General features: G+C 33.2%; 1 protein-coding gene across 16 annotated transcripts in view; it reads left to right on the top strand.

Moving 5' to 3' along the window:
• The window catches only part of CCDC171 (coiled-coil domain containing 171), a 576,357-nt gene that overhangs the window by 452,571 nt on the left and 97,844 nt on the right, over positions 1–25,942 (top strand). For 14 of the 16 annotated variants that reach the window (XM_077148117.1, XM_077148129.1, XM_077148126.1 and 11 more), the window contains one exon: positions 18,980–19,111. The exons of 1 other annotated variant lie outside the window; for it this stretch is intronic. In XM_077148117.1, the coding sequence (XP_077004232.1) occupies positions 18,980–19,111 (132 nt within the window). Of the gene's footprint in view, positions 1–3,696; positions 3,877–18,979; positions 19,112–25,942 lie in introns of those variants that run through there. One more of the 16 variants, XM_077148130.1, reaches the window with a different exon arrangement.

The raw sequence follows: 25,942 nt of genomic DNA, 5'->3' as shown, positions 1-25,942 counted from the left end.
ATTTAAAGTAATTTTGAGAATCAAATTTATTATATAATGTGGTTTTGTAATTCACCTAAAAATACCTAAAAACTAATCCTTTTACAGGTTAATATTTAGCAAACTAATATTTAATAATAATTATTAACAAACTTATAGTTAATATGTGAGCATTTTAGAAGCACTGGGCCTCTGTATTGTTTTAGATGTTGAAAGTATGAAGCATTATTTCATACCACCAAAACATTTTGGAAAAACTGAATATTCTGAGTGCTGTTTACTTTTAAGTAATATTTGCTTGAAACTGTGCTTTTTTCCTCTCCCCATTTAAAAATATTTACCCAGTCATTATAGTTTTAAAATACTCATATCAAATCTGTATATGCTATAAATCTGAAATTTAGATTTACAGGAAAAAAAACATTTTTGGTTGGGTTTTTGTACTCGATGAGACTTTGAATAGGAAAAGGCAGTATAGTACATATATAAACTCTTTTATACAGTTGCTCTTGACTTTGATATCCAATTGTTTGTTTGTCTTCCAAGTTACAGAAAACAATGTTGGATAGCTGCTGTCTATCTAACAGAATGAACTTTGATGTCAAGGGACATCAAGTATGAAATATAAATATTGTAACTTCTCCATCATGAGAATGGCAAAATATATACTTTAACTATAATAAAGTCTGACTGTAACTAGACAATTAATAATCATGTAGTTCTTCAGTTAAGTTCATCTCTTGATTTTAATGTCACATGGAAAGAAAGATGTCTGCAAAATTGGCCCACAGCCACTGTAGATTTACTTTTGTTTTATGACATTTTCCCCTTATAATTAATAGCTCATTATTTTTATTTATGGCTTTTGAAATTTGTATTTATATAGTGTTTCTTATATTATCCATTACTTTTCAAGCTAATTAATTACTGGGACTAATGCACTTTCCTACAAAGTGTGGATAAGGACGAGTGGGTTATAAGAATGTTTCCTAAAGTCCCTCTGAATCTCTTGGAGAGGAGAGAGTCCAGGCCCACCTGTCTCATACCAAAATTTGCAAGTTTACTTTTCTTATCACCTTGAATTTTCCTGTGGCATCTTTGCTGTCTTGGAAAAACTGAATAGTACACTCAGTTTTATGGTACAGAAAAAATGGTTGTGGTCACATCTAAACTCTTTTGCAAAGATTGCTACAAATAACCAGGTGTTTAATCAGGCATTTTCAGGGTATTCATACCTTCAAGAATAAAACATGTTTATCTACTAAATTGAATTTTAATACTAACTTCTGACACAATAATCAGATAGACTTTTTTCATGAAGGCATTATTTCCTTTTTGCATTTTAAAGAACTTAGATTAAACATGTTTATTTTTAGGCACTAATTACATTTGTTGGTATCTGCTAGTATTTAAACTTGACATTTAAATTCGACTCTTCAAATTCTAAACTATATTATACAAAGAGGTTGACTGGATATCATTTTTTAAATCCCATTTGAGACTTGATGCTAGTATTTTTAAAAGAAGGCCATTTACTGTCATTTAAAAATATGTGTATTTTTTGAAGTAGAGAAGTCTTAAGTGCATTTAAATAAATTTTTGTTTATAACAGGTTTTATGGTAGTCAGAAGTTAAATTTATTTATTTTTAATTTTTTGTACATGGGCAGGCACCAGGAATTGAACCTGAGTCTCTGGCATAGCAGGCAAGAACTCAGCATGGCAGGAGAGAACTCTGCCTGCTATGAGCTACCATGGCCTGCCCGGAAGTTAAATTTTTATTAAGCCTTTTTTTGGTGTGTGGCCAATTTGAAGTTACTGGGGTTAAAACAAATGAGAACAAGAGAAAACAAACCATTATCATAATTTTTTCATGAATTGTATTTCTTATGTAACTAATTCTCTCAAATTGATTAAATTCTAATTGATGTTTGTTTTTTTAGAGAGACCTTACCTACAGACCATTTTTAAAAATATTCACTATATAAAACATTTTAAAATGTACAATGTGGTAGCTTTTAGAACATTCACAATATTGTGCAATTGACACCACTATCTAATTCATCACTCCAAAAACGTACCTCATTACCATACCACTATCTAATTCATCACTCCAAAAACATACCTCATTACCATTAAACAGTCATTTCTTCCCCCACCCCAACCCCCTAGCCCTAGAAATCACTAATTTGCTTTCTGTCTCTATGAATTAGCCCACTCTAGATATTTCAAATAAAGTCATTATACATTATGTGGCCTTTTGTATCTGACTTGTTTCCCTTAACACAATGTTTTCAAGGTTCATCCATGATGTAGCATATATCAGACCCTCATTCCTTTTTAGAAATGTCCTGCATTTTGTCTGTTTATTCATCAGTTGATGGACATCAAGTTGTTTCCATTTTTTGACAGTTACGAATCATGCTGCTATGAATATTTGTGTATAAGTTTTTGTTTGAATACCTGTTTTTATTTCTCTTGGGCATATACCTAGAAGTGGAATTACTGGGTTATTATAGCTTAACCTTCTAAGAAGTTGCCAAGGTGTTATCCATAGCAGCTGCACCATTTTACATTCCTACTGGCAGTGTATGAGGGTTCCAGTGTCTCCACATCCTTGTCAACATGCTATTTTCTGTTTTAGGGGATTGTTTGTATGTGTGTATGTGTAATTGTACCCGTCCTAGTGAGTATGAAGTAGTATCTCACTGTGGATTTGATTTGTATTCTCCTAATGACTAATGATGTTGAATATCTTTACATGTGTCTGCTGGCCATTTTTATGTCTTCTTTGGAGAAATATCTATTTAAGTTCTTTGTCTATTTTTAAATTGGTTTGTCTTTTTACTGCTGAGTTATAAAAGTTCTTTATATATTTTGGATCCTGGACCCTTATCAGATATATGATTCGTAACTATTTATCCCTTGCTATAAGTAACATTTTCACTTTCTTGTCAATGTCCTTTGCTGTGCAATAGTTCTTAATTTTGATGACATCTAATTTACCAATTTGTTCTTTTGTTTCTTGTGCTTTTGATGTTATAGCTGAAAATCTATTGCCAAATCAAAGGTCATGAGGATTTAATCTTATGTTTTCTTTTAAGAGTTTTATAGTTTTAGTTTTTACACTAAGGCCATTGATCCATTTTGAGTTAAATTTTTTACATGGTGTGAGATGTAAGGAATAAACTTCATCTTTCACATGTAGTTATCTAGTTGTCCTGGTACCATTTGTTGAAAACACTATTCTTTCCCCCATTGAATTATCTCGGCAACATTGTCAAAAATCAATTTAACATAGTTGTATGCATTTAGTTCTGGACTCTCAATACCATTCCATTGATAATTTATCCTTATGTCTGTATCATGTTCTAATCACTGTAGCCTTATAGTAAGCTTTGAAATCAGCGACTCCTCCAATTTTTCCTTCTTTTTCAAGATTATTTTCTCTATTTTTGGGGCCCTTGCAGTTCCATATGATATTTAGAGTCATTTTTTCCATTTCTGCTAAAAAGGCAGTTGGAATTTTGCCAGGAATTGCATTGAATCTGTAAATCACTTTGGTAAGGATTGCCATCTTAACAATATTAAATCTTCAAATCCAAGAACATGGATGTTTTTCCATTTGCATAGGTCTTTAATTTCTTTCAATGGTGCTTTATAGTTTACAGTGTACAAATTTTACACCTCTTTGTTTAAATTTTTTTTTTTTTTACAGGCACCAGGAATCAAACCCGGGTCTCCAGCATGGCAGGCGAGAACTCTGCCTGCTGAGCCACTGTGGCCCACCCTGTTTAAATTTATTTTATTCTTTGTGATGCTATTACAAATATAATTATTTTTTCAGTTTCATTTTCTGATTGTTCATTGCCAATATAAATGAATACAATGATTTTTATGTTGATCTTGTGTCTTGAAACTTTGCTGAATTCATTTATTAGCTCTAATAGTTTTTTTGCGTGTGTAGATTCTGAGAATTTTCTATGTATAAGGTCATGTTATTGAAAATCAGAGATAATTTTGCTTCATTTCTAATCTGGATGCTTTTTTTCTTTTTCCTGCCTAATTGCCCTGGCTGTAACTTCCAGTACAATGTTGAATAGAAGTGATGATAGTAGACATTTTTATCTTGCTTCTCATTTTAGGGGATACTTTCAGTTTTATACCCCTAAGTGTAAAGTTATCTGTGTGTTTTATGTAGAAGTCCTTTATTAGGTTGAGGAGTTTCCTATTATTAGTAGTTTAAGTGGTTTTTTTAATCATGAAAATGTTTTAGATTTTTCAGATGCATTTTTTGTTAGTTGAAATGATTGTATTTTTTTTCCTTTTAGTCTGTTAATGTAGTGCATTACATTGATTGGTTTTCATGTGTTACTCTTCCATTCTAGTTATAAATCCTACTTGGTCATGCTATATATCTTTTTACTATGCGGCTGGATTCAGTTTGGTGAGGATTTTTGCATTTATATTCATCAGAGATATTGTTCTATTCTGTAGTTTTCTTTTCTTGTGATATCTTTAGTTTTGGCAGCAGGGCACTATTGACATCATTGAATAAGTTAGGAAATATATTTTCCTCTTCTGTTTTTGGAAATGTTTGAAAGGATTGGCGTAATTCTTCTTTAAATATTTGGTAGAGTTCACCTATGACACCATATGGTCCTGGGCTTTTCTTTGTTGGAATTTGTTTGACTTCTGATTCAATCTCTTTGTTATAATACGCATAGTTTATATTTCTTCTTGTGTCAGTTGTGTTTGTGTGTGTGTTACTAAAAATTTTTCCATTTTATCAAAGTTATCTATTTTGTTATCATACAGGTGTTCATAGTATTGTCTTATAGTCCTTTTTATTTCTGCAAGATGTGTAGTAATGTCCCAACTTTTCCAATATAGTAATTTGTGCCTTCTATTTTTCGGGTTCTGTTAGCTAAAGGTTTAGCTAAAGGTTTGTTGATCTTTTTAAAGAAACAACTTTAAGTTTTGTTGTTTCTCTCTATAGTTTTTCTAATGTCGATTTTATTTAATGCCATTATAATCATTTTAATTTTCTTCTTTCTACTTGTTTTGGATTTTGTTTTCTCTTCTTTTTCTGGCCCTTAAGGTGGCAGTTTAGCTTATTGATATTAGACCTTTCTTTCTTTTTTTTTTTAAATTTAATCATTCATGGTTATAAATTTCCTTTTGAGCCCTGCTTTCACCTAATCCTATAAGTTTGGTATGTTATATTTTTGTTTTTATTCATCTCAACATATTTTCTAATTTTCCTACTGATTTATTTTTTAACCCAACTTGTTTTTTAAGAATGTGTTGTTTAATTTCCATATTTCTGTGAATTTTCCAGATTTTCTTCTGTTCTGATTTTTAGTTTATTTCCATTGCGGTTGGGAAAGATGCTGGGTGAGGTCATCTTTTTAAATTTATTGAGACTTCTTTTGTGGTTGAGCATATTATCTATCCTGGAGAATGTTCCATGTGCACTTGAGAAGAATGTGTTCTGCTACTGATGGGTAAAATGCCCTCTAGACATCCATTAGATCTGGATGGTTTATAGTTTTGTTCAAGTTTTCTATTTTTAAGTTTAAATTTTGTCTATTCTGGAATATCTTGGAGAATGTCCCATGTGCACTAGAGAAGACTATATTCTGTTCTGATGGATAAAATGTCCTATAGATGTTTATTTGATCTAGTTGGTATAGTGTTGTCTACAATTTTCTTGTTTATCTTTTGTCTATCAATTATTGACAGTGGAGTGCTGAGGTCTCCAACTATTACTGAACTTGAAATCTATTAGATTTTACTTCTTGTATTTTGGGACTCTGTTGTTGGGTACATATATGTTTATAATTGTTATTCCTTCTTGATGGACTTACCCTTTGTGCCAGTTTGAATCTGTTGTGTACCTCAGAAAAGCCATGTCCTATAATCCTTATTTAATATTGCTGGGTGGTATCTTTTTTACTCTTTCCATGGAGTTGTATCTCCACCCATTCAAGGTGGAGTTGCTTACTGGAGCCCTTTAAGAGGGAACCATTTTGAAAAGAGCCACAAGAGCTGCCAGAACCAACAGGGCCAACAGAACAGACTAAGCCATGGGGAAGCCACTTAAGAGAAAGTTAGCAGATCTTGCCATGCGCCTTTCCAGCTGAAAGAAGGCTTGAATGTCATTGACCTTCTTGAACTGAGATATCTTTCCCTGGATGCCTTAGACTGGATATTTTCACAACCTTAGAACTGTAAACTTGCAACTTAATAAATTCCTCTTTTTAAAAGCCCTTCTGTTTCTGATACATTGCATTCTGGCAGCTTGCAAAGTAAAACACCCTTTTATAATGTCTTATAACCATTTTTGTCTTAAGTCTATTTTGTCTGATATTAATATAGCTATTCCAGCTCTATTGATTACAGTTCACACAGTATGCTTTTTTCCATCCTTTCACTTTCAACTTATTTGTGTGTTTGATCTAAAGCAAGTCTCTGGTAGACAGCATATAGTAAGATCATAGTTTTTAAAAATATGCATTCTGCCTTTTGGGCATTTAATCTATTGTTTTTTAATGTAGTTACTGATAAGAAAGAGTTACTGCCATTTTACTATGCCTTCTATCTTTTTTGTTCCTCACTTCCTTCATCACTGCGTTTTGTGCGTCAGGTAGATATTTTCTAGTATGCCATTTTAATTCCTTTTTGTTAATTATTTATATATACATTTTTGTTGTTTTCTTGGTAGTTGCCCTTAGAATTACAATTAACAACTCCATTTACATTTCTTATAGATACCAACTTAATTACAGTAGAATATCAAAATTTTGTCCTTATATTTCTTCTTAATGTTATTATTTTCACAAATTATATCTTTACGTATTGTGTGCTCATTAACATAGATGTATGGTAGTTTTATTTAGTTGCCTTTAAATCATATAGGAAAAACAGGAATTACAAACCAAAATACATTAAAAGGGACTTTTTTATCATCACAATCAACTATGGACTTTTATATTTACCTATTGAATTTCCTTTACTGGCATTTTTTATTTCTTTGGGTGGGTTTGAGTTAATAGCTAGTGTCCTTTCATTTCAGCCTGAAGGATTACCTTTAACATTTCATGTATGGCCAGTCTACTTATGACAAACTGTCTTTTTTTATTTATCTGGAAATGTCTTAATTTCTCCTATGTTTTTGAAGGGTGTTTTTTCCAGATATAGAATTCTCTGTTTGGTGTGTTTTTTTTTTTTTTTTTTTTCTGTCAGCACTTTAAATATGTCAGTGTTTGAATTTCTACTGATTTCTTTCTAGAACTTCTCTCTTTACTGATATTCTCTATTCTGTAAGGCATCGTTCTATGGTTTCCTTTAGTTCTTTGAGCGTATTTAAAATAGTTGATTTAAAGTCTTCATCTAGTAAGTAAGCCCAATATTTGGGCTTCCTTAGCTTCAGTTTTCATTAATTTCTTTTTGCTCTTATATTAGCTATACTTTCTTGCTTCTTTGTGTAACTCATAGCTTTTAGGTTGAAAAATGGATATTTAGAATATTATGTGGTAACTGTGAAAATTAGATTCTCCCCCCCCCTCAGGATTTGTGGTTGTCATTTTTTGTAGTTGTTCACTTGTATAGTGACTTTTCTGAATTAATTTTGTAAAGTCTGTATTCTTTGTCATGTTTAGCCACTGAAGTTGCTGTTCTGTTAACTTGCTGGCTGACTAGTGATTTGACAGATTATTTTTTATAAACTAAGATTCAGGTCTTTTTTCTTTGATTATGTTTACTCTTTGCTGTAAACTTCTAATTACTTTCTGATAATTGATTATGACAATTTTTTGCCAGCTTATTTGCTGATTTTCTTCTTAAGGAAGCTGACCTATGGAATTCCTGACTCTGTTATTTTTGCAGACAACTCTTGACAAAAACGTATAAATACTTAAAAAAATTTATTGAGATATAATTTACCTACTTAAAGTGTGCAATTTAGTGGTTTTTGGAATATTCATAGATATGTGCAGCCATCATCACAGTCAGTTTTCGATCATTTTTATCACACCCAAAAAAAACCCTATACCCTTGACCATATCTTCACTGTACCCTTCACCCCCATAGCTCTAAGCAATCAGTAACCTACTTTCTGTTTCTATAGATTTCCCTATTGTCACTTTCTACGTTAACTCTAATGACTCCTCATTTGAATTTCGTATGAATGGAATCATATAATATGTGCTCTTTTGTGACTGTCTTCTTTCACCTAGCCTAACGTTTTCCAGGTTCATCCATGCTGTAGCATATATCAGTACTTCAATTATTTTTATGTCTGAATAATATTCCATTGTATGGATATATCACATCTTGATTATACTTCATGAGTTGATGGTCATTTGCATTTTGTCAACCTTTTGACTATTATGAATAATTTTTATGTGAACATTGTGTACAAGTTTTTGTATGGACATAAGATTTTCATTTCTCTTGAGTATATACTTAGGTGTGAAATTGCTTGGTCATATGCTAACTTTATGTTTAACTATTTGAGGAACTGTTAGCCTCTTTTCCGAGTGGCTGTACTATCTTATATTCCCACCAGCAGTGCGTAAGATTTCAATTTGTCCATACCCTTATTAACACTTGTTGTTAATGAATTTTTGATTCCAGCAAACCTAGTACGTATGAAAAGGTATCCAATTTTGGATTTGAGTTACATTTCTCTGACTAATTATACTGACCATATTTTTGTGCATCTTTTGGTCTTTTGTATATCTTTGATCAAGTATCTGTTTAGATCCTTTGCCCATTTTTAATTGAACTGTTTGTCTTTTTATAAAAAATTGTAAGAGTTCTTTATATTTCTGGATACAAGTTCCTAAAGCATATGCTTTAATGCTTCTACTAATTTTACTAGTAGCCTTCCAATATTGCTGTTAATACAGATGCCCAGGAATTAATATATTTTCTCAAACACCTCCTTCAAACATGCTTCAGTTTTTATATTATGTTGAGAAAAGAGAAGGTAGAATAATTATATGAAAATAATGACCAGCATAGGATAATGACATCGTATGTCTGTATTACTTAGAGTAAGGTATGAGAAAATGAAGTTAAGTATTTGTTGGTTATTAACCATGTGCTTATCAGAGAAATGTCTTGGCTTTTTACAATTGGAAGTGAAAGTGTGAGGGTTTAGGTAAAACCGGAATGTGGACAACAGTCTGATAATTTTCTGTAATAATTTTTTTTGGTTGAATTAGCAGAATGGCTGGGTTTTAGAAGTTTTTAGAAACTTTTTGGGTCTTACAAATCTGTCAAGATAAACCAAAGACTACTTATATATGAATAAAATGTTTTATAAACTTTTAAGGTACTGAAAACCTTCACTGAGAGGTGTTAGGTGCCTGCTAAGTAAATCAACTAAAAGGTAAAATGAGAAGTCACAGACCAAAAATCTCAAAAGCCTCTAGAAGACCTTGTATTTAGAAAACCTTTGAATTTACCATTTTTAAATTGTACTGGAAAGATCACTAGAAAGTTATCAAATCCTTTTGGATTTGTTTCTATAGCTAAATTGTTTGAAACTTCTAATGCATCATGTTTTAGTTTGCAAGCTGCCAGAATGTGATATACCAGAAATGGAATGGCTTTTTAAAAGGGTAATTTTTTAAGTTGTAAGTTTACAGTTCTAAGGCTGTGAAAATGGCCAAATTAAAGTAAGACTATAAAAATGTCCCATCTAAAGCATCCAGGGAAAGCTGCCTTGGTTCAAGAAGGCTGATGATGTTCAAGGTTCCTCTGTCAGCTGGAAAGGTACATGGCAAGATCTGCTAGCTTTCTCTTCAATAGCTTCCCTACCTTCCCCAGGGTTCTGTCCGTTCTATTGGTTCTGGTGTCTCTCAAACTTTTTCCAAAATGGTTGCTTCTTAAAGGGCTCCAGAAAACAACCCCACCTTGAACTGGTGAAGACACTACTCCATGGAAGCCATCTGACCAAAAGTTTACTACCCATAATTGGATGGGTCGCATCTCCATGCAAACAATAAAAAATGCCCCACCCAGCAATATTAAATAGGATTGAAGGACATGGCTTTTCTGTGGCACACAATATTTACTATAAACAGTTTGGTTCAGCAAATGCTTTTTGAGTACCTATTATATGCTAGGCACTGTACTACCATTGTGGAATCAAGTATATCAAAAAGCATAGTCCCTTTTCTCAAGGAAGAAACAAATACAGATGATTTCAGTATACCATCGTAAGTACATATCCATATGATGCAGTTCTACATTATATAAAGTTATTTATTAATAGAAGCATATTTTGAAAAACCAGAGTTTGGTTGAAGGTTTCTTTGAAGAAAATGATGCCTGGATATGGCCTTGATTTGTAAGGAAAGATGGGAAAGGCATTCTAGCAGAGAGAGTCTATCATGAGCAAATACATGAAAGCATGAACAACCAGATGTCCTTAGTTAGCATTAGGTGCAATAAGAATACAAGAGATGAGGCTAAATAGGGCAGGAGGAAGCCAGATTATGCCTTTTGCCCTCCTAAGAACCTTGGACATTATCATGAAGGCATGATAATGTTAAGGTAGAGTTAAGATATGTTAGGCTGGAGTTAAGGTAGAAAGTGACATGGTCAGATTTCCATATTGAATTTGAACTCTGAAGGGCAGATTTCTACACTAGATGCAGTGAGTTATAAAAACTATTTTTAGAGGCACGAGTCTGTGACTAGAGAGCTCTATAGAAGACATTAACATTAGGCAAAGATGAGGGCTGGCAAAGATTTAAACTGGTATGGTAATGATAGAGGTGTCAGAAGAACAGGATCTGATACTTATTTAGTAAATGACATATGAAGATGAGAAAGGGGCAGGGGAGGATGATTCTCATGATGGGGCAGTGCCATTAATTGATGTTGGGAATGCAAAAAGAAGAGCCATTTTTTTTTAAGTAGGAGAAGGAAGACAATGATGATGTCTGTTTTAGAAATTCTCAATTTAAGGAAATTTGGAATAATCAGGAAATGTGAGTCTGGACTTCAGGGGAAAAGTTGGCTAAAGATAAGGGTTTGAGAATGATTAACGTAATAGTCTTTGGCAAAGAAAAAAAGGTGGTATAGCAAACTGATGGGAGAAACAAGAAAGACATCGTAGATAAATGGGAGGCCAGAAAATGCACTTTGAGAGATTAATTATGTAGCTAGACTTGAGAACCTTGAGGGATGGAATTCTGTCCCTTTAATTTTTATATCCTCAACATCTATCACAGTGCTTGGTACCCAGTAGGCATTTAACGAACGTTTGTTGAATGAGTCACACTTTTACCATCACATAGTCCCTAAACATAACTTAAGCTATTTCTGGATTCCAATGGAAGTTTTGCTGATATTGTCACTTGTTTTGCTTATTGTTTGATTGCTAAAAATAGCATCTATATTTACTTTGCCTAATCAACAGCTAGAAAAAAAGTTTAAATTCAATTATGAGAATGTCTCTAGGAAAGAGAGGTGTACTCTTTTTTTTTTAACATTTTTTAATAGTATAGTATAACATATATACAAAGCAAAGAAATAAAAAGTAACAGTTTTCAAAGCACTCATCAACAAGTAGTTACAGGACAGATCCCAGAGTTTGTCATGGGCTACCATGCAATCCTCTTAGATTTTGCCTTCTAGCTGCTCCAAAATATAGGAGGCTAGAAGGCTTAAATTTTTTTTTATCATCACAATTGACTTTTTTTCCTTCTTTTTTTTGTGAAAAATAACATATATACAAAAAAGCAATAAATTTCAAAGCACAGCACCACAATTAGTTGAAAAACATGTTTCAGACTTTAACATGGGTTATAATTCCACTGTTTTAGGTTTTTACTTCTAGCTGCTCTAAGATACTGAAAAGTAAAAGATATCAATTTAATGATTCAGCATTCATATTCATTTGTTAATTCCTATATTCATTGTATAACTCTACCATCACCTTTTATCTTTCCATCCCTCACTTTAGGGGGGTTGGACTAGGGCCATTCTAAATTTTTCATGTTGCAAGGGTCTGTCACTTCCAACTTCCACTCCATTAAGAAGATGGAACTATGATGTTCTGGAGAGGCTGGGCCTTCTGGGTTTCAGGACTTATCTGGACCAGGGACCCACCTGGAGGTTGTAGGTTTCTGGAAAGTTACTCTAGTGCATGGAACCCTTGTGGACTCTTATATATTGCCCTAGGTGCTCTTTAGGATTGGCTGAAATGAAATGGTCCCAATTGGGATTTGGCAGGTTATGATAGTAGCAAGGCCTAACTGAAGCTCGCATAAGAGCAACCTCAAGAGTAGCCTCTTGACTCTATTTGAACTCTCTCTGCCACTGATACTTTATTAGTTATACTTCTTTTCCCTCTTCTGGTCAGGATGGAATTGTTGATCCCATAGTACCAGGGCCGATTTATCCCTGGGAGTTATCTCCCACGTCGCCAGGGAGCCTTTCTCCCCTGGATGTCATATCCCACTTAGGAGGAAGGGCAGTGATTTTACTTGCAGAGTTGGGCTTAGAGAGAATGGAGAGAGATGTACTCTGTATAGAGAATGGTTAGTTGGCTTTGTGTGAAATAGAAGGAAAGATGGTTATTTCCATTCTTAGAGTGGATTGTGTAATAGAATAAAGTTAAAAAGGATCTGACGGATGAAAACATTATAGTACCAAATCCTTACATGTGATTTTATAATTTTATCTTTAAAATGATAAAACAAGGTAGAATATAGTCAAAGATAACTATATTTAATTTCTAATTTTCAGTGTATTTCTAAGTAGTAAAAAGACCATAGAATGATTTTTAGTGCATGAAATTTTTATTTTTTAGAAGTTGAAACACAATCTTTTACTTGTAAAAACCAAATTTTCAGTGGTTCATTAATTAATGACTCCCTGGGTTTTACTTATGATCTTTGAATTCCTCTCCATTCTCATTTTCTTAATCCTTGTTCCTGAAGATAAGCTGTGCAGGACATACAGGTGCTTGCACAGCTGGCTTGCTGATGACAATTCTGTCCATATAGCTGTCTTGTGTGTCATCATTCATGTTGTTCAGTGTCATTCTGACCTAGCCAAACTAAAAATGGTACTCCAGTTCAAGAGGGATTTAAGAACCTTAATAAACTATAGATAAGACACTGCAGAAAGTCATGTACATGTGCTTAACAGGTTTTAGCTTAAACACATTTAAATAATTTGAGGACGTATCTGTTTTTATCATTTGAAAAAATTTATTCTAGGAAAGAAAATATCTCTGTGTGGGCTGTAAATATTTGCAAATACATTTTTCTGTTCTAAGGTATGGGTTTTCTAATTTGTTTGAGCAATTCAAGAAGGTCATGGTAATCTGTTTGTGGGTTGCATTCTATGGTATATAATCTACACCACAGGCTACATATTGGTTGTATGTATCCTGGAACATCATAGTTTGAGATTCTTCCATGTGAGATTATAACCACTGTGTGAGGATGATTGCTACACAGGTAACATGTCTCTTAATATAATTGTTTATGTGTGTGTGTTTGTGTTTGAGAGAAAGAATATGAATATGAATGAAAATTCCCAGAAGTAAAGGAAATCTACTGAGGAAAATTAGGATGTTTAAATAAACATAATATTTATTATAAAACTTCCTTTATGGAACATATACATTTTGTGTAAGATTGCCAGACAAGGGACAAAGAAAGAGAAAAAAATAATGCTGGTTTTTAGTTAGTGAAATGGAAGAAGAATAAAAATTTTAAATAACTTCCCCAATTTTTAGCTGTCCATATATAGCTATTAAGAGGTATTCTTGTTTGGTGTTAAGAGCATTGGACTCAGTGTCTCCATATTAGGGTTGGAAATGAAAATTTCATAAGGTAGATTGCAGAATCAGATGAGGCAATATAGAAAATACTTTGAAAGGTATAAAGTACTTTTGAAAGTACTAAAGGTATTATTAATTATAGAAGTAACACTGTAATCTATCTATCCATTTCTATTAATTAAATAGTAAAAGAAAAGGTACATGAAGGTAGGCAATACCATTGAGATGTGACTATACAATTTTTTTTTTTTTTTTGCAAGAGCAGGCACCCAGAAGTGAACCCAGTCTCTGGCATGGCAGGTGCGAATTCTGCCACTGAGCCACTGGTCTCACCACCCATGACTATCCAGTTCTTGAATGTCATATGCTCTGATCCTGTTTCAGTTACCAGACACATATCCGAGTCCTGGAATGATCTAAATAATTTTATTATTATTATTTATTTCTTCCACTTTATAGAATTCATGAATTTGGAATGATTTTCATATTTGGTCATATGCTAGAGTCTATATATGCATAGTTTTTCTTGTTACTAGTGTTATAGTATATGATTAACGCTGGCTGATTTTCTTCTTCTGTTTACACAAGGCTTTTAGTAGGCCTATTCTTTTTTGACCAAATTTTCTGTTGATTAAGTATTGAACTACATGGTAAGTTAGCTGTCCCAGGAAAGTTAGGTCAATCAAGTTGTATACTAGACTATGTATAACTTGAAAATATGTTAGGAGATAGAACATTATTTCATGAAGCATTGGGGAGAAAAGCCAATGTTTGTGAGATAGCACCTTGTGTTGTTGACTCACTAGAAATTGTTCATAGATTCTCTCATCCGTGGCGAGAGGTAGGCATTTAAAAAAAATTCATAGATGGTGAAAAATAATGCCTTTCCATCCATACGTCTAGAGTAGGGAATGAAACACTTATTATATGAAAATTCAGATAGTAAATATTTTAGGCTTTGTGAACCATCCAGTCTCCATCTCAACTACTCTGTTCTGTCATTTAGTAGAAAAGCAACCATAAGGCAAACAAATGGATGTGACTGTTTTCCAATAAAACTATATTTATCCTAACAGGCAGTGGGATAAACTTGATCCATTGGCTGTTGTGACTCCTGCTGAAATGCATAGGATAGAAAAGAAAATACAAGGGAGAAGAGAAAGCAATAAGGAATCAACAAAAGTAGAAAGAAGTTCAAAGGAAGGAGTGGGACAAAAGAAAGCAGGAGAATGGAAGGAAAGTAGAACATTAACTCAGGATGATATGAGTGGAGGTTATAGGAAATATTGTAGAGTTCTGTATTTGTATGGGCATATTTCTGGTAAGCATGTTTATTTTTGAAGTATTGTAAGCCATTGTAGATTGGAGTAAATTACATTTTATGCAGATTAAGAGTATACAGTAATGTGCTAATATCATTTGCTTTTGGTAGACATTCAGAATCTAGGCACCATCTGCATCTTCTTATACATGTTCTTAAATGTATGCGTTTTTATGTACAACCCTTACTTCTTCTACCTTACTATCTCATTGACAAAAACATAGCTCACACCGTGTTATATCATTTTTTAAATTGACTCATAGGATTTATAGCTGTGCATGTTAAAAGATGCAAATCCTTATTTTGAGTGTTGAACAAGTTTCTAAAAAATTACTAATTTTAGTTTCATAGTTGATATACCTAGAAGAAAATGTCTTTTTGGTGTTATGGCAGGGGGTGCAGAGAAGAGATTGGTGGCTTGTAAATAAAGTCTATCCAGAGGAATAGGAACAATGCAACACAGGTCTTATGAATCATTTAAATCTGGAACTAGGTTGTCAAAGTAAAATATATTATTTCATTACACTGATTTGACTCTTTAGGTTTAATTTGTATTTCTCTATACACCTCTCTTATTTCTTATGACATATCTGTTAGAAAGACCTACTTTCTGAAAGTATGTAGTAAGAAAGGGAAGAAAGTAAACTTGTGTTTCTAAATTTTAGAATGGAGTAATATAGTTATTTTTGCTTGTTCTTTATTAAATTGCATAATTTTATAGAATATCATAAAATGTATTCAATTTAACAATTGAGATTTATATTGCAAAATTTTATTAAAAATTCATTATATGTTAAAAATGAAGTTACCCATTTTAAAGTAGAAAAACATTATTTGTATATTTTTCTTATCACTCACATCTGTAAATAAATCAGAGTGAAAAATGTATAGACTCTTAATTATAGGATGAATAATGATGTGCTGTAAACAGAATTAAAGACAGGCTTTCAAACTTATAATTTTAAATTAATTCATCATTTGGAGTTATAATTTAATCCATGGATGGTTGACTGATGGTTGTTTCAATCCTAATTAACACTAAAACCTATACTTTAAATAGTGAGCCTGCTCTTCCTTTTAGAAAAAAATGTTACTGTTCTAATATTGCTACTTCAAAGATTTTTTGACAGTAAAGAAATTGCCCTAGGTTCTCATTCTTAAAAAGTCATTTCTTTTAAAATGGGTAGTATTTCTTAGAACATTCCATAGACTCTCTTTTCCGATTTTACTTACCTTTTGTTTTCAGATTGTTTGTTCTTTTTCTTATGAACAAATTTAATGCATTAAGGTGAGAGTCATTTTACTTACTATTCTTCTGTGTTGAGCTCCTTCCCTATTCACCCTTGATTAATATTCTGAAATTCAGACTTGGCCCTCTGTGTTCTTTCTGACCAGTCTCTCCCTTTCCTTATTTTTTCTTGCTCCTTGTCATCTTTCTTTCCGACTCTTTTGCTGCACCATTATATCATTACTTGTCCTAGTGTCACTGTTTTGTATTCTCTCAACGTGAGGCTGTGACTCCTTTTTCCCATTAAAATAAAATAATTCCCAGCCAATCTCTTTTCATGACTTAAGAAACACATTTTCTGTGAATATATAAAGAACATTTTATACACATACTCTCACAGTTTCATTTTAATTTAAAGAATGATTTAATTTAGCAAATTAATAGTTTTAGTGAAAATGTTTATTTGACAATAAATCAAAATTTTAAATGCCAAATGTTCCAGCTTAATATTGTTCATAAAGTTTATTTACACACTATGTAAGATGGCTTACTGTTCACTGTATGCCAAACTTCACTGATAAAGTATGGTGCCTGATAGTAATTGGGTTAAAGGACTGCCAGTGCTTGAGCTGTGTGTGGATTATAACTCCATTGCCTAGTCCACCACCCCCCTTTGCCAGTATTAGCAATCTGCTTTTGTACTTTGACATCTAGGATTCCCTAGTGAATTCTGTCACAGAAAAAAGAGAATCATCAATATCGCAGTTAAACTTGACTTTCAAAGCTAATAGTATCTCATTTGGGGGCTCAAATTTAATAAATTTTCTTTGATTCTGGGTGAGTTTTTAAACATCAAACAATGAATTGGCCAGGGTGCGGTAAAATATTTAGATCTATTGACTATGGTTCAGAAGGGTAGAAGGCAAAACACTAGTGGTTTGATGTTGATAAATTCTCAGTACCTTAATCCACATTAACGTTTTCTTTTATCTGTGTGCACATTGGTGACAAAAAAGCAGAAGAAGGTATCGTAGATATAAAATATAAAACTTAAAGCAAATATATTTTCAAAATATGATTTGTTATGTGATAATTTAGTTTAAAATCGTATTCCTATCCAGACTGAAGACTCTGAAGAATATTTGTTTTACATAATTGTATCTTCTGAATTGGGACTATAGTGTGCGCTTTTAAAAACTTGCATTATAGTGTATATTTTATAGCTAATTCACAGAAATTCTTCCGATCAATCAAGGAAATATAAGGATTTTTATGCCTATAGATTAACATGGACGATTAAAGAGTTCATCATGTGTTTGTATATTTGCTGATTTAAGGAATGTAATATGATAGTTTTGTGAGATGTGTTTATTTCTTACATAGTTCATTCATATACTAAGAAATTCAAGCAGTTTTACAATCTGTCTAAGTCAAATAGAAAAATGAAAAGGAGATTTTGGAGTTGCTCAGAAAAAAACTAGAGATACAGATATATGTATTTGGGCAATTGGTGTTCCTTTTATTGTTCTCCCCATTCTTGATCTTTGCTTATTCAGACAGCTTTTTTTTTTGTCTTACAGCTTTAATCTAGTTGCATAATATTTATCAAATAAATATATGCTATCAAAGAGATGAATTATTAAAATCTACTCAAGCATAAGGAAAGAAAAGTTAGAAAATATGCCTGTATAAACAAACACCTATAATTAAATTATATGAATAAAAATGAGATCCTAATGATTTTTATGCGAATTAAACTTGGAATTTTTAGACTTTTACTGTAGGTTGTAAATTAAAAAACATGTTTCTGAGTGTTTCCTTATCTATTTATATCATATAGGAAGCATTTTCTCATTTGTCCAGAAGGTGGTAGTGTGATATCAACTGCATATGATTTCTTTACTGACTAGAAAATTGTTATTTCTCCTTTATCGTTCATGTGTTTGTATTGTTAGCTTTCTGAATACCTAAAATGTAGTGCAAATGCTGCTGATTGTATCTTGATGTTATCTTATTTAGAAGTTGTGTGACCAAGTTGTTTACATGTGTTTAATTGTTGCTCCAAATGTAAAAAAGTACTGTAATTTAAGAAGTTGCTTGCAATTTAAAAAGACAAATAAACCTCTTACTAGCATGTTTTAAAAGTGTCCTTTTGTGTTGCATATTTGTTGTTATTCAGGGTTCATTTTATTGAAGTTTTCTTTTCAAAGTACCTAATAACTACTTTATTCGAGATACATCACTAATTCCAGTTAAACTAAGCGTATTATTAGGAAAGGACTAATAATTAGAAGATTGTTGTTTGTTTTCAAATTTGTGATTAATTTTTCTTTCTTTCCTTTTTCTTTTGAATGTAGGACTGTGAAAAAAAGAATTCCAGATCAGAAGAGCTCCAGTGACTCTTCTTCCCTTCCCTCATTTCAAGCAAGAGAATGCTTTTTCTTCTTAACATTCTCCCCGACCACTCTGAATTAGAGATTTATTTGCAACGAAAAATCAATTAGTCCTAAATTTATTCATGGATTTCAGGTCCAGCGATCAATGCAAGTCCACTCAGTGGGCTCAAGGGGACCCAGTTCATCCCAGTTAATGTGTCTGAAGGGGAATTACCATTGATGCTGTTTTTTTCCCTTTAGGTCAGAGATCAGATCTCACTGTCACGGACTGCGGCAAGTAGGAATGACTTTACCCTGCAGCTACCCAAACTGCACCTGGAGACCTTTGCAATGGATGGGCTCAAGGGCGGGCCAGAGGTTGTAGCTTGCCAGGTTAGAGTCTAAATAACATTGTTTGCTACTGAGACATGTAGAAAAATAAATTGTACTAACTGGAGAGAATGAAAGGCTCAAAAGTGTTGAGAATAATAACATTTAAAGGAGTTATAAATAAATTTTTCTTCAATTTTCATCTATCATGTAATACTGTATTACACAAATAATTTTTTACTTTAAAGCCTAGCAGTAGTTTATTAAATAATACAGAAATGTTTATTTACTGGGAAAAATATGTGGTTTATAGCAGAACAGTGTTAAAAGAATATACTCCACTGTCAGCGGAGGACAATAAGACACTAGGCTGTTAACACTCTAAGCTAGACTCAATTTGTTATTGTTTCTGTTTTAAAATAAATCATTTTAGATAAAATTATCAGGAGTTATACCTGAAAAAAATTTTTTTTCGAGATACCTGAAATTTTAAAATATTATTTCCAACATATGTTCAATATTTTGTATTTGGTTATTTAATTTTCAGCAAACTGGAATCTAATTGTACTTAACATTGAAGGGTATTTTACCCTTTAATATTTAGTTTTAATGAATATTGTAATATACACAATTTGGGTTATTTCACCTATAAAACTCAAAGCACAAAATCATAGAACCCCAAATAACTTTAAAATAAACTTACTAAAGAAACTTCTTTTCAGAAATATTCACTTTCGAATTTCATAGGTATCTTTTATTCTATGTCACCATATTATTATTGTGATAATTTTTGTCCTTAGGGTTGAAAAAATTTTAATTGGGCAAAACAAAGTTCAGTATATGCTTGATTCTCCTTTTAATACCCAATACTCATTAGAAAAATACATCGACATTATATAAATTATAGAGAGCCTGGTATTCAATGAGAAGTTATCTTGTGCAGCAGTACTTTAGCTTTTTCAGTTCATTGAAAAAAGAAATAAATATCCCTTAAAACTCAGTCTGCTTCACATTTTGAGGTTTAAAATAAACTTTTTTTGTGTTCTTCAGTTTATGACCCTGTGGAATTTTAGTTTTTTTGTACAAAATGAATGTCCATCCAAGAGGGCTATTTAATTTTTCTACATGTTCTGCAACCTAACTTAATTTTTTATGAGTACCTAAATTAATACCCTCCAAAGGAAAAAAAAAACCTCATTGCTTCTTTCATTAGATTGTCTACCAATATATCTGAAATATATATGTAGTTTAACTAGGGATAAAATATATTATTGTCAGTTAATGGCTAGAGTAAATGTTATACCATTATTTAGTACAAGATTAAGATGTATGCTTCATATTTGATTATTAGTATTTATGAATTTATCGTAACCATGAATACAATGTGATTTGAGATTTTTCTAATGGTTGTAAAATAATCCTTTACTTGATTCTCTTAATTCAGAATCTCACAGGGGATAGTTCTTGCTGTAAATCGCAAATAAAGACTCCCTTAGAATTGTAGATTTGGGGGATTTGGGGACCGGTTCCTAAGAATGCCATTTTTTGGACAAAGCAGGAACCCTTTATGGTTCTTGTGTCTGTAAATTGCAAGGAGGAAATGTAGAGACCCATAGTGTAAACTACTATCTTTTCCAATTCTAGTAAAAATAGTTACGCAGACTGCCACATACCTAAACATTTGGGTAGATTTTGCATTGACATGCTATAATATACATTTTAGTTTAGTAATATATGTTGTCATTTTGTATCTCTGTAAAGAAAAGCGCATGATTTGGGTTACAATAGCATTTTATAAACACACACAAACACACACAATGTTGATATCCTTTATGCTTTGGAGTTCTTAAGAAGGAAAGCACTATATTAATCGAAGATAGTAGTTATCCTAATAATAGCTACCATTTCTTCAAGTACTTATTATGAACCAGGCACCATGCTTAGCTCTTTGAATACATGATCTAATTTAATTTTCAAAATAGGACTGTGAAATAGATGACATTATCTCAATTTTACAATTAGAAAACAACAACAACAGCAACAGATACAGAGAGATTAAGTAACTCTTCCCAGATCAACAGCAAGTAAATGGCAGAGCCTATAGCCTGGATTTAAGTCAAAGTGTATTTGATTTCAAATCCTAAGCTAGTAAATCTGACACTATAAAAATCTAGACACTTATGATAAATGGTAAGAGTGAAATCTAGGAAATCTATAATGGAACTTTTCTTCTGTTTGCAAAATATTAATTGTATATTATATATGTTATAGGTTATAGTTTATGCTGTATTATAGACAAATCCCCAGATAAAAAAGTTGTAGTCATTTGACATATCAAGAGTATGGAACTCTATTTTTTTGCAGTATAAAAATATGTATGTTTATGCTAAGTGTATTTATTATGGAATTCAGTATGTGTTCAGCTTTGTACTCTGACTTTGTACTGATGAAGTTGACTATTGAGATTGCATGACCCTTGATTATGAGGAGAGGATCACTAGTCAGGGTATAGTAGTGCTCGAACTATGAGACCAACCTGCAAACTCATTTGGAGCAGGAGATCTGAAGTTTTTCTAGAGAGCCATTGTCTGACTTAACCAAAGGAGCAAGCTTTATTATATGTATAATCCTTGATAGAAGGGAGAGTAGAGGTGTGTGTGGGGGGGGGGGGAACTATTGAAAAGCTAAGAAGATGAGTAGGTTATCTATTCTCTCTGGACCCAGATCTCATAACTGATGCTCTTCTACAGGAAAAATTTCAGTTCAACTAATCTTGAGATTTGCTAGCTTTTAGCCCCAATTTCCTTATCTGCAGAAAAGGGTGACATTACTGATTCTCAAGCTTGTAGTAGGATTAAATGAGGCAATGCATGTAAAGCAGAGGCCACGTGCCTAGCACAGTGAAAACAGGCAATACACAATGGTGGTTGTTACTATTATGGCTACAATGGGACCCCTTATAAAAGTGAAATAAGCAGCAGTTGCTTGTTTTCATTACTTTTAAAGTATATATGTATGTGTGCATTTACTTTGAAGAATGTTTCTTTAGGATTTTTTACTTCTTTGGCTCCTTTACTCTTCTTTCTTTAAACTCTTTAAATACTTTTGATCAAAGTCAGCTTATTTTAGCTCTCTCTTTACTTTCCCACATCATTTGATATTCCAATGAAACCACCTCTCCAGTAAAACCATCCTTCCTCCCCTCCCACTGCTCAAGATGCTTTCCTTGCTATAGTCTGCACTTCTATGGCAAGTTCAGGAGTATTATACCCATGCTTTTATCTCCCAAATAACAGCATATTGGGCTTTCACTGGAATCCTGGGGAAAAATGAAAAATACCTAGATTAGACCAGTTAGCTTCAGCTGAAAAGTCGGTATATGTGAATGCAGAATTTAAAATATTCTGCCCATAATTTATAAAGATAACACATTACTCATTATCTTTTAGTTTGAATAGGGGACCTGGCATTCTGGTCCACTCATGCTTTTAATTACACTATTCGGCCTTCTATAAACCATTGCTTTCTGTTTTGGGAGTTTATTTTTGTTTTTAATATAGCTGATAGGGAAAAGGATCAAGTTAGAGTCTTTCTGTGAAATATAGTTCATTTGTATGGAAATAATGGAAAGAATAGGAACTCAAAAGAGTATTAACTGAGCAAGTAAGTTATCCTGTGTTTCAGCCTCTTAATCTGTAAAATGAAGATAACAGAAGTTTCTAACTCATAGTATTAATGTGACATTTTAGTGAATTTATGCATCTAATGTGCTTAGAATAGTGAGAGGTACATTGTAAAGACTTACTATAGCGTGAAGGCTTCATAAGACCAGGAACTTGGTTTTGTTCCCTGTTGCATCCTCAAAATCCAGATTCATGTCTAGCACAGGAGAGACACTCAGGATATATGGGTGAATGAATGCTCGATTCCAGACACTTGATATGATGACTCAAGAAACTGCTATTGCCCAAATTGTGTATGTTCTTGAGAGACTTGGTATCAATTTTTTTTTTTTTTACCTCCAGGCCCATTTCATTTTTTAAATAAATACTTTCGTTGAGATATTTTCACACACTATACATTCCATCCAAAGTATATAATCAGTGGCTCACAATCTCATCATGTAGCTGTATATTCATCACTGTGATCATTTAGAACACTTGCATCAGTTCAGAGAAGGAAATAAAAAGAAAAAAGAAAAACCCTTACATCCCATACACTTTACTCCTTCCTCTCATTGACCACTAGTATTGCAATCTACCCAATTCTTTTTATCCCTTATCCCCCCATTATTTTTATTATTTTTTCACTTTTTTAATTGTATAATATAGCATATATACAAAGCAAAGAAAGAAAAAAGCAATAGTTTTCAAGGCACTCTTCAATAAGTAGTTACTGGACAGATCCCAGAGTTTGTCATGGGCTACTATACCATCATCTCAGATTTTTTTTTTCTTCTGCTCCATAATATAGGAGGCTAGAAGGAATAAATATTTTTTTATCATCACGATCGACTTTTTTTGTGAAAAATAACATACATACAAAAAAGCAATAAATTTCAAAGCACAGCACAACAATTAGTTGTAGAACAGATTTCAGAGTTTGGTATAGGTTGCAATTCTACAATTTTAGGTTTTTATTTCTAGCTGCTCCAAGATACTGGAGACTAAAAGAAATACCTAATTAATGATTCAGCTATGATAGTCATTTGTTAAACCCTACCTTCTCTGTTTAACTCTACCATAACCTTCGATCTTTCTATCCCACTCTTTAGGGATATTTGGGCTATGTCCGTTCTAACTTTTTCATGTTGGAAGGTGCTGTCACTAGTATGGGGTAGGGAGATGGAGCTAGCTGATGTTCAGGACTTATGTGGTCCAGGGAACCATCTGGAGGTTGTAGGTTTCTGGAAAATTACCCTAGAGCATGGGACTTTGTAGAATTTGTATATTTCCCTAGGTGTTCTTTAGGATTGGCTGAAATGGTTTTGGTTGGGGGTTTGGCAAGTTATGATAGATAGCAGTGTCAAACTGAAGCTTGTGTAAGGGTGACCTCCAGAGTAGCCTCTCAACTCTATTTGAACTGTCTCAGCCACTAACACTTTATTAGTTATACTTCTTTTCCCCCTTCTGGTCAGGATGGAATTGTTGATCCTATGGTGCCAGGGCCAGACTTATCCCTGGGAGCCATCTCCCACTCTGCCAGGGGGACTTTCACCCTTGCATGTCATGTCCCACATAGGGAGAGGGCAGTGATTTCACTTACAGGGTTGGGCTTAGCGAGAGGGAGGCCACATCTGAGCAACAAAAGAAGTCCCCCTGGTGTAACTCTTAGGTATACCTATAGTTAGTCTAAGCTTCTCTGCTACCTACATAAGCTTCACAGGAGTAAGTCTAAAGATCAAGGGCTTGGCCTATTGATTTGGGTATCCCTAATGTTTGATACAGTATCAGGGGATTCCCTGATGGTAAAGTTAAATAGTTCGATATTTTTTCTCCCATCCCTCAAGGAACTGTGCCAATAATTTTTTTTTTTTTTGCATGGGCAGGCACCAGGAATTGAACCTCAGAATTCTGCCACTGAGCCACTGTCGCACCACTGTGCCAATACTTTTTGATTCTCTGCTTACTATTTTCTAGGATGTATGCAGGTGTTACATTAAGCTATACAGAATTAAAGGCCCTCATTCTTTTTCTGGGCTCCCTGTGTTTCAATTATTCAAGTGAGTTAATCCAGACAGGTTGAGTTAGATTATGTGCTACAGAAAATTTAGGTTCCAGATACAATAAGCCTTTCTTCCATTGGTCTTAAAGAGTAGGTGCGGTTCTGAAATATAGACCATGTCTTCTTTACCCTTGTGTTCTGAATTACCTTAATCCCAACCTGATCAGCTTCATTCTTGTCTCTAAATACCAGGTTACAGATATATAAAACAGCCTTTCAAAATTCAGAAATAGTAATTACCACCCCAGACTGAATGTGTCTGCTGTAAGAGCTTACAATCTAGGCCCCTGTTTTCTTATAAGCATTTTCTAAAGGTGACCATACAATAATTGTTCTTTCATTTTTTACTTATTTTGCCTCACCAAATATCCCACAGGTTCATTCACATCACTGCATGCCTCTTAACTTTGTTCCTTTTTGTAGCATCACAATATTCAATCATATGTGTACACCATCGTTCGCCAATCTACTTCTCAGTCAGTGCATCCCTCAGCCATCTGTATTCGTTAGGCATTATGTATAATGTCCAAAGTCCACAGTCTATCAACACTCTCAATTTTAGATGATTTCATTGTTCCCAAGAGAAAGATAACCAATAAACACACCCTCACCAAATAGGAAATCTAAACCTCCCCTTAAATCTTGTCCCTCCCCCATTATAACCCCTGCTGTTGCTGTGGTACTATTGATGTTCTCCTGTTAAACATAGCCCATAGCCTACAATAGCTGTTTTCCCCCTGTACCCTGGACTTAAACACTCTTTGTACATGAATCATACCTTTGAAATAGCTCTTGCAAGAATTTATTTATATTTCTAGTGTTAATCAGTGGGACACATAGGTCTATGCAACCCCTTTCACTCATGTTCACTTTCAATATGGTAATATTACTTGTAGACTCACTAGTGAACTACCTTCATTTCTATCTATTCCCTTACATTTGAGTTCAGTCTCATTAGCTAACCATTCACCCATATCTAGCTTCTGTGTATCTCTAAGTCCCCTAAATTCTATTTTAAGCCTCTGATTTACCTTTACCATGGTCATAAACGTGGAGTCATGCAGTATCTATTCTTTTTTGTCTGGGCTATTTTACTCAGCATTATGTCCTCAGGCTCATCCATCTTGTCATGTGCTTCAGGACATCATTTCACCTTACTGCTGCATAATA

Source organism: Tamandua tetradactyla, chromosome 2, assembly GCF_023851605.1.
Source record: "Tamandua tetradactyla isolate mTamTet1 chromosome 2, mTamTet1.pri, whole genome shotgun sequence".
NCBI lineage: Eukaryota > Metazoa > Chordata > Mammalia > Pilosa > Myrmecophagidae > Tamandua > Tamandua tetradactyla.
The sequence above is the reverse complement of the archived record's forward strand: the minus strand, read 5'-3'. Positions and strand labels throughout refer to the sequence as shown.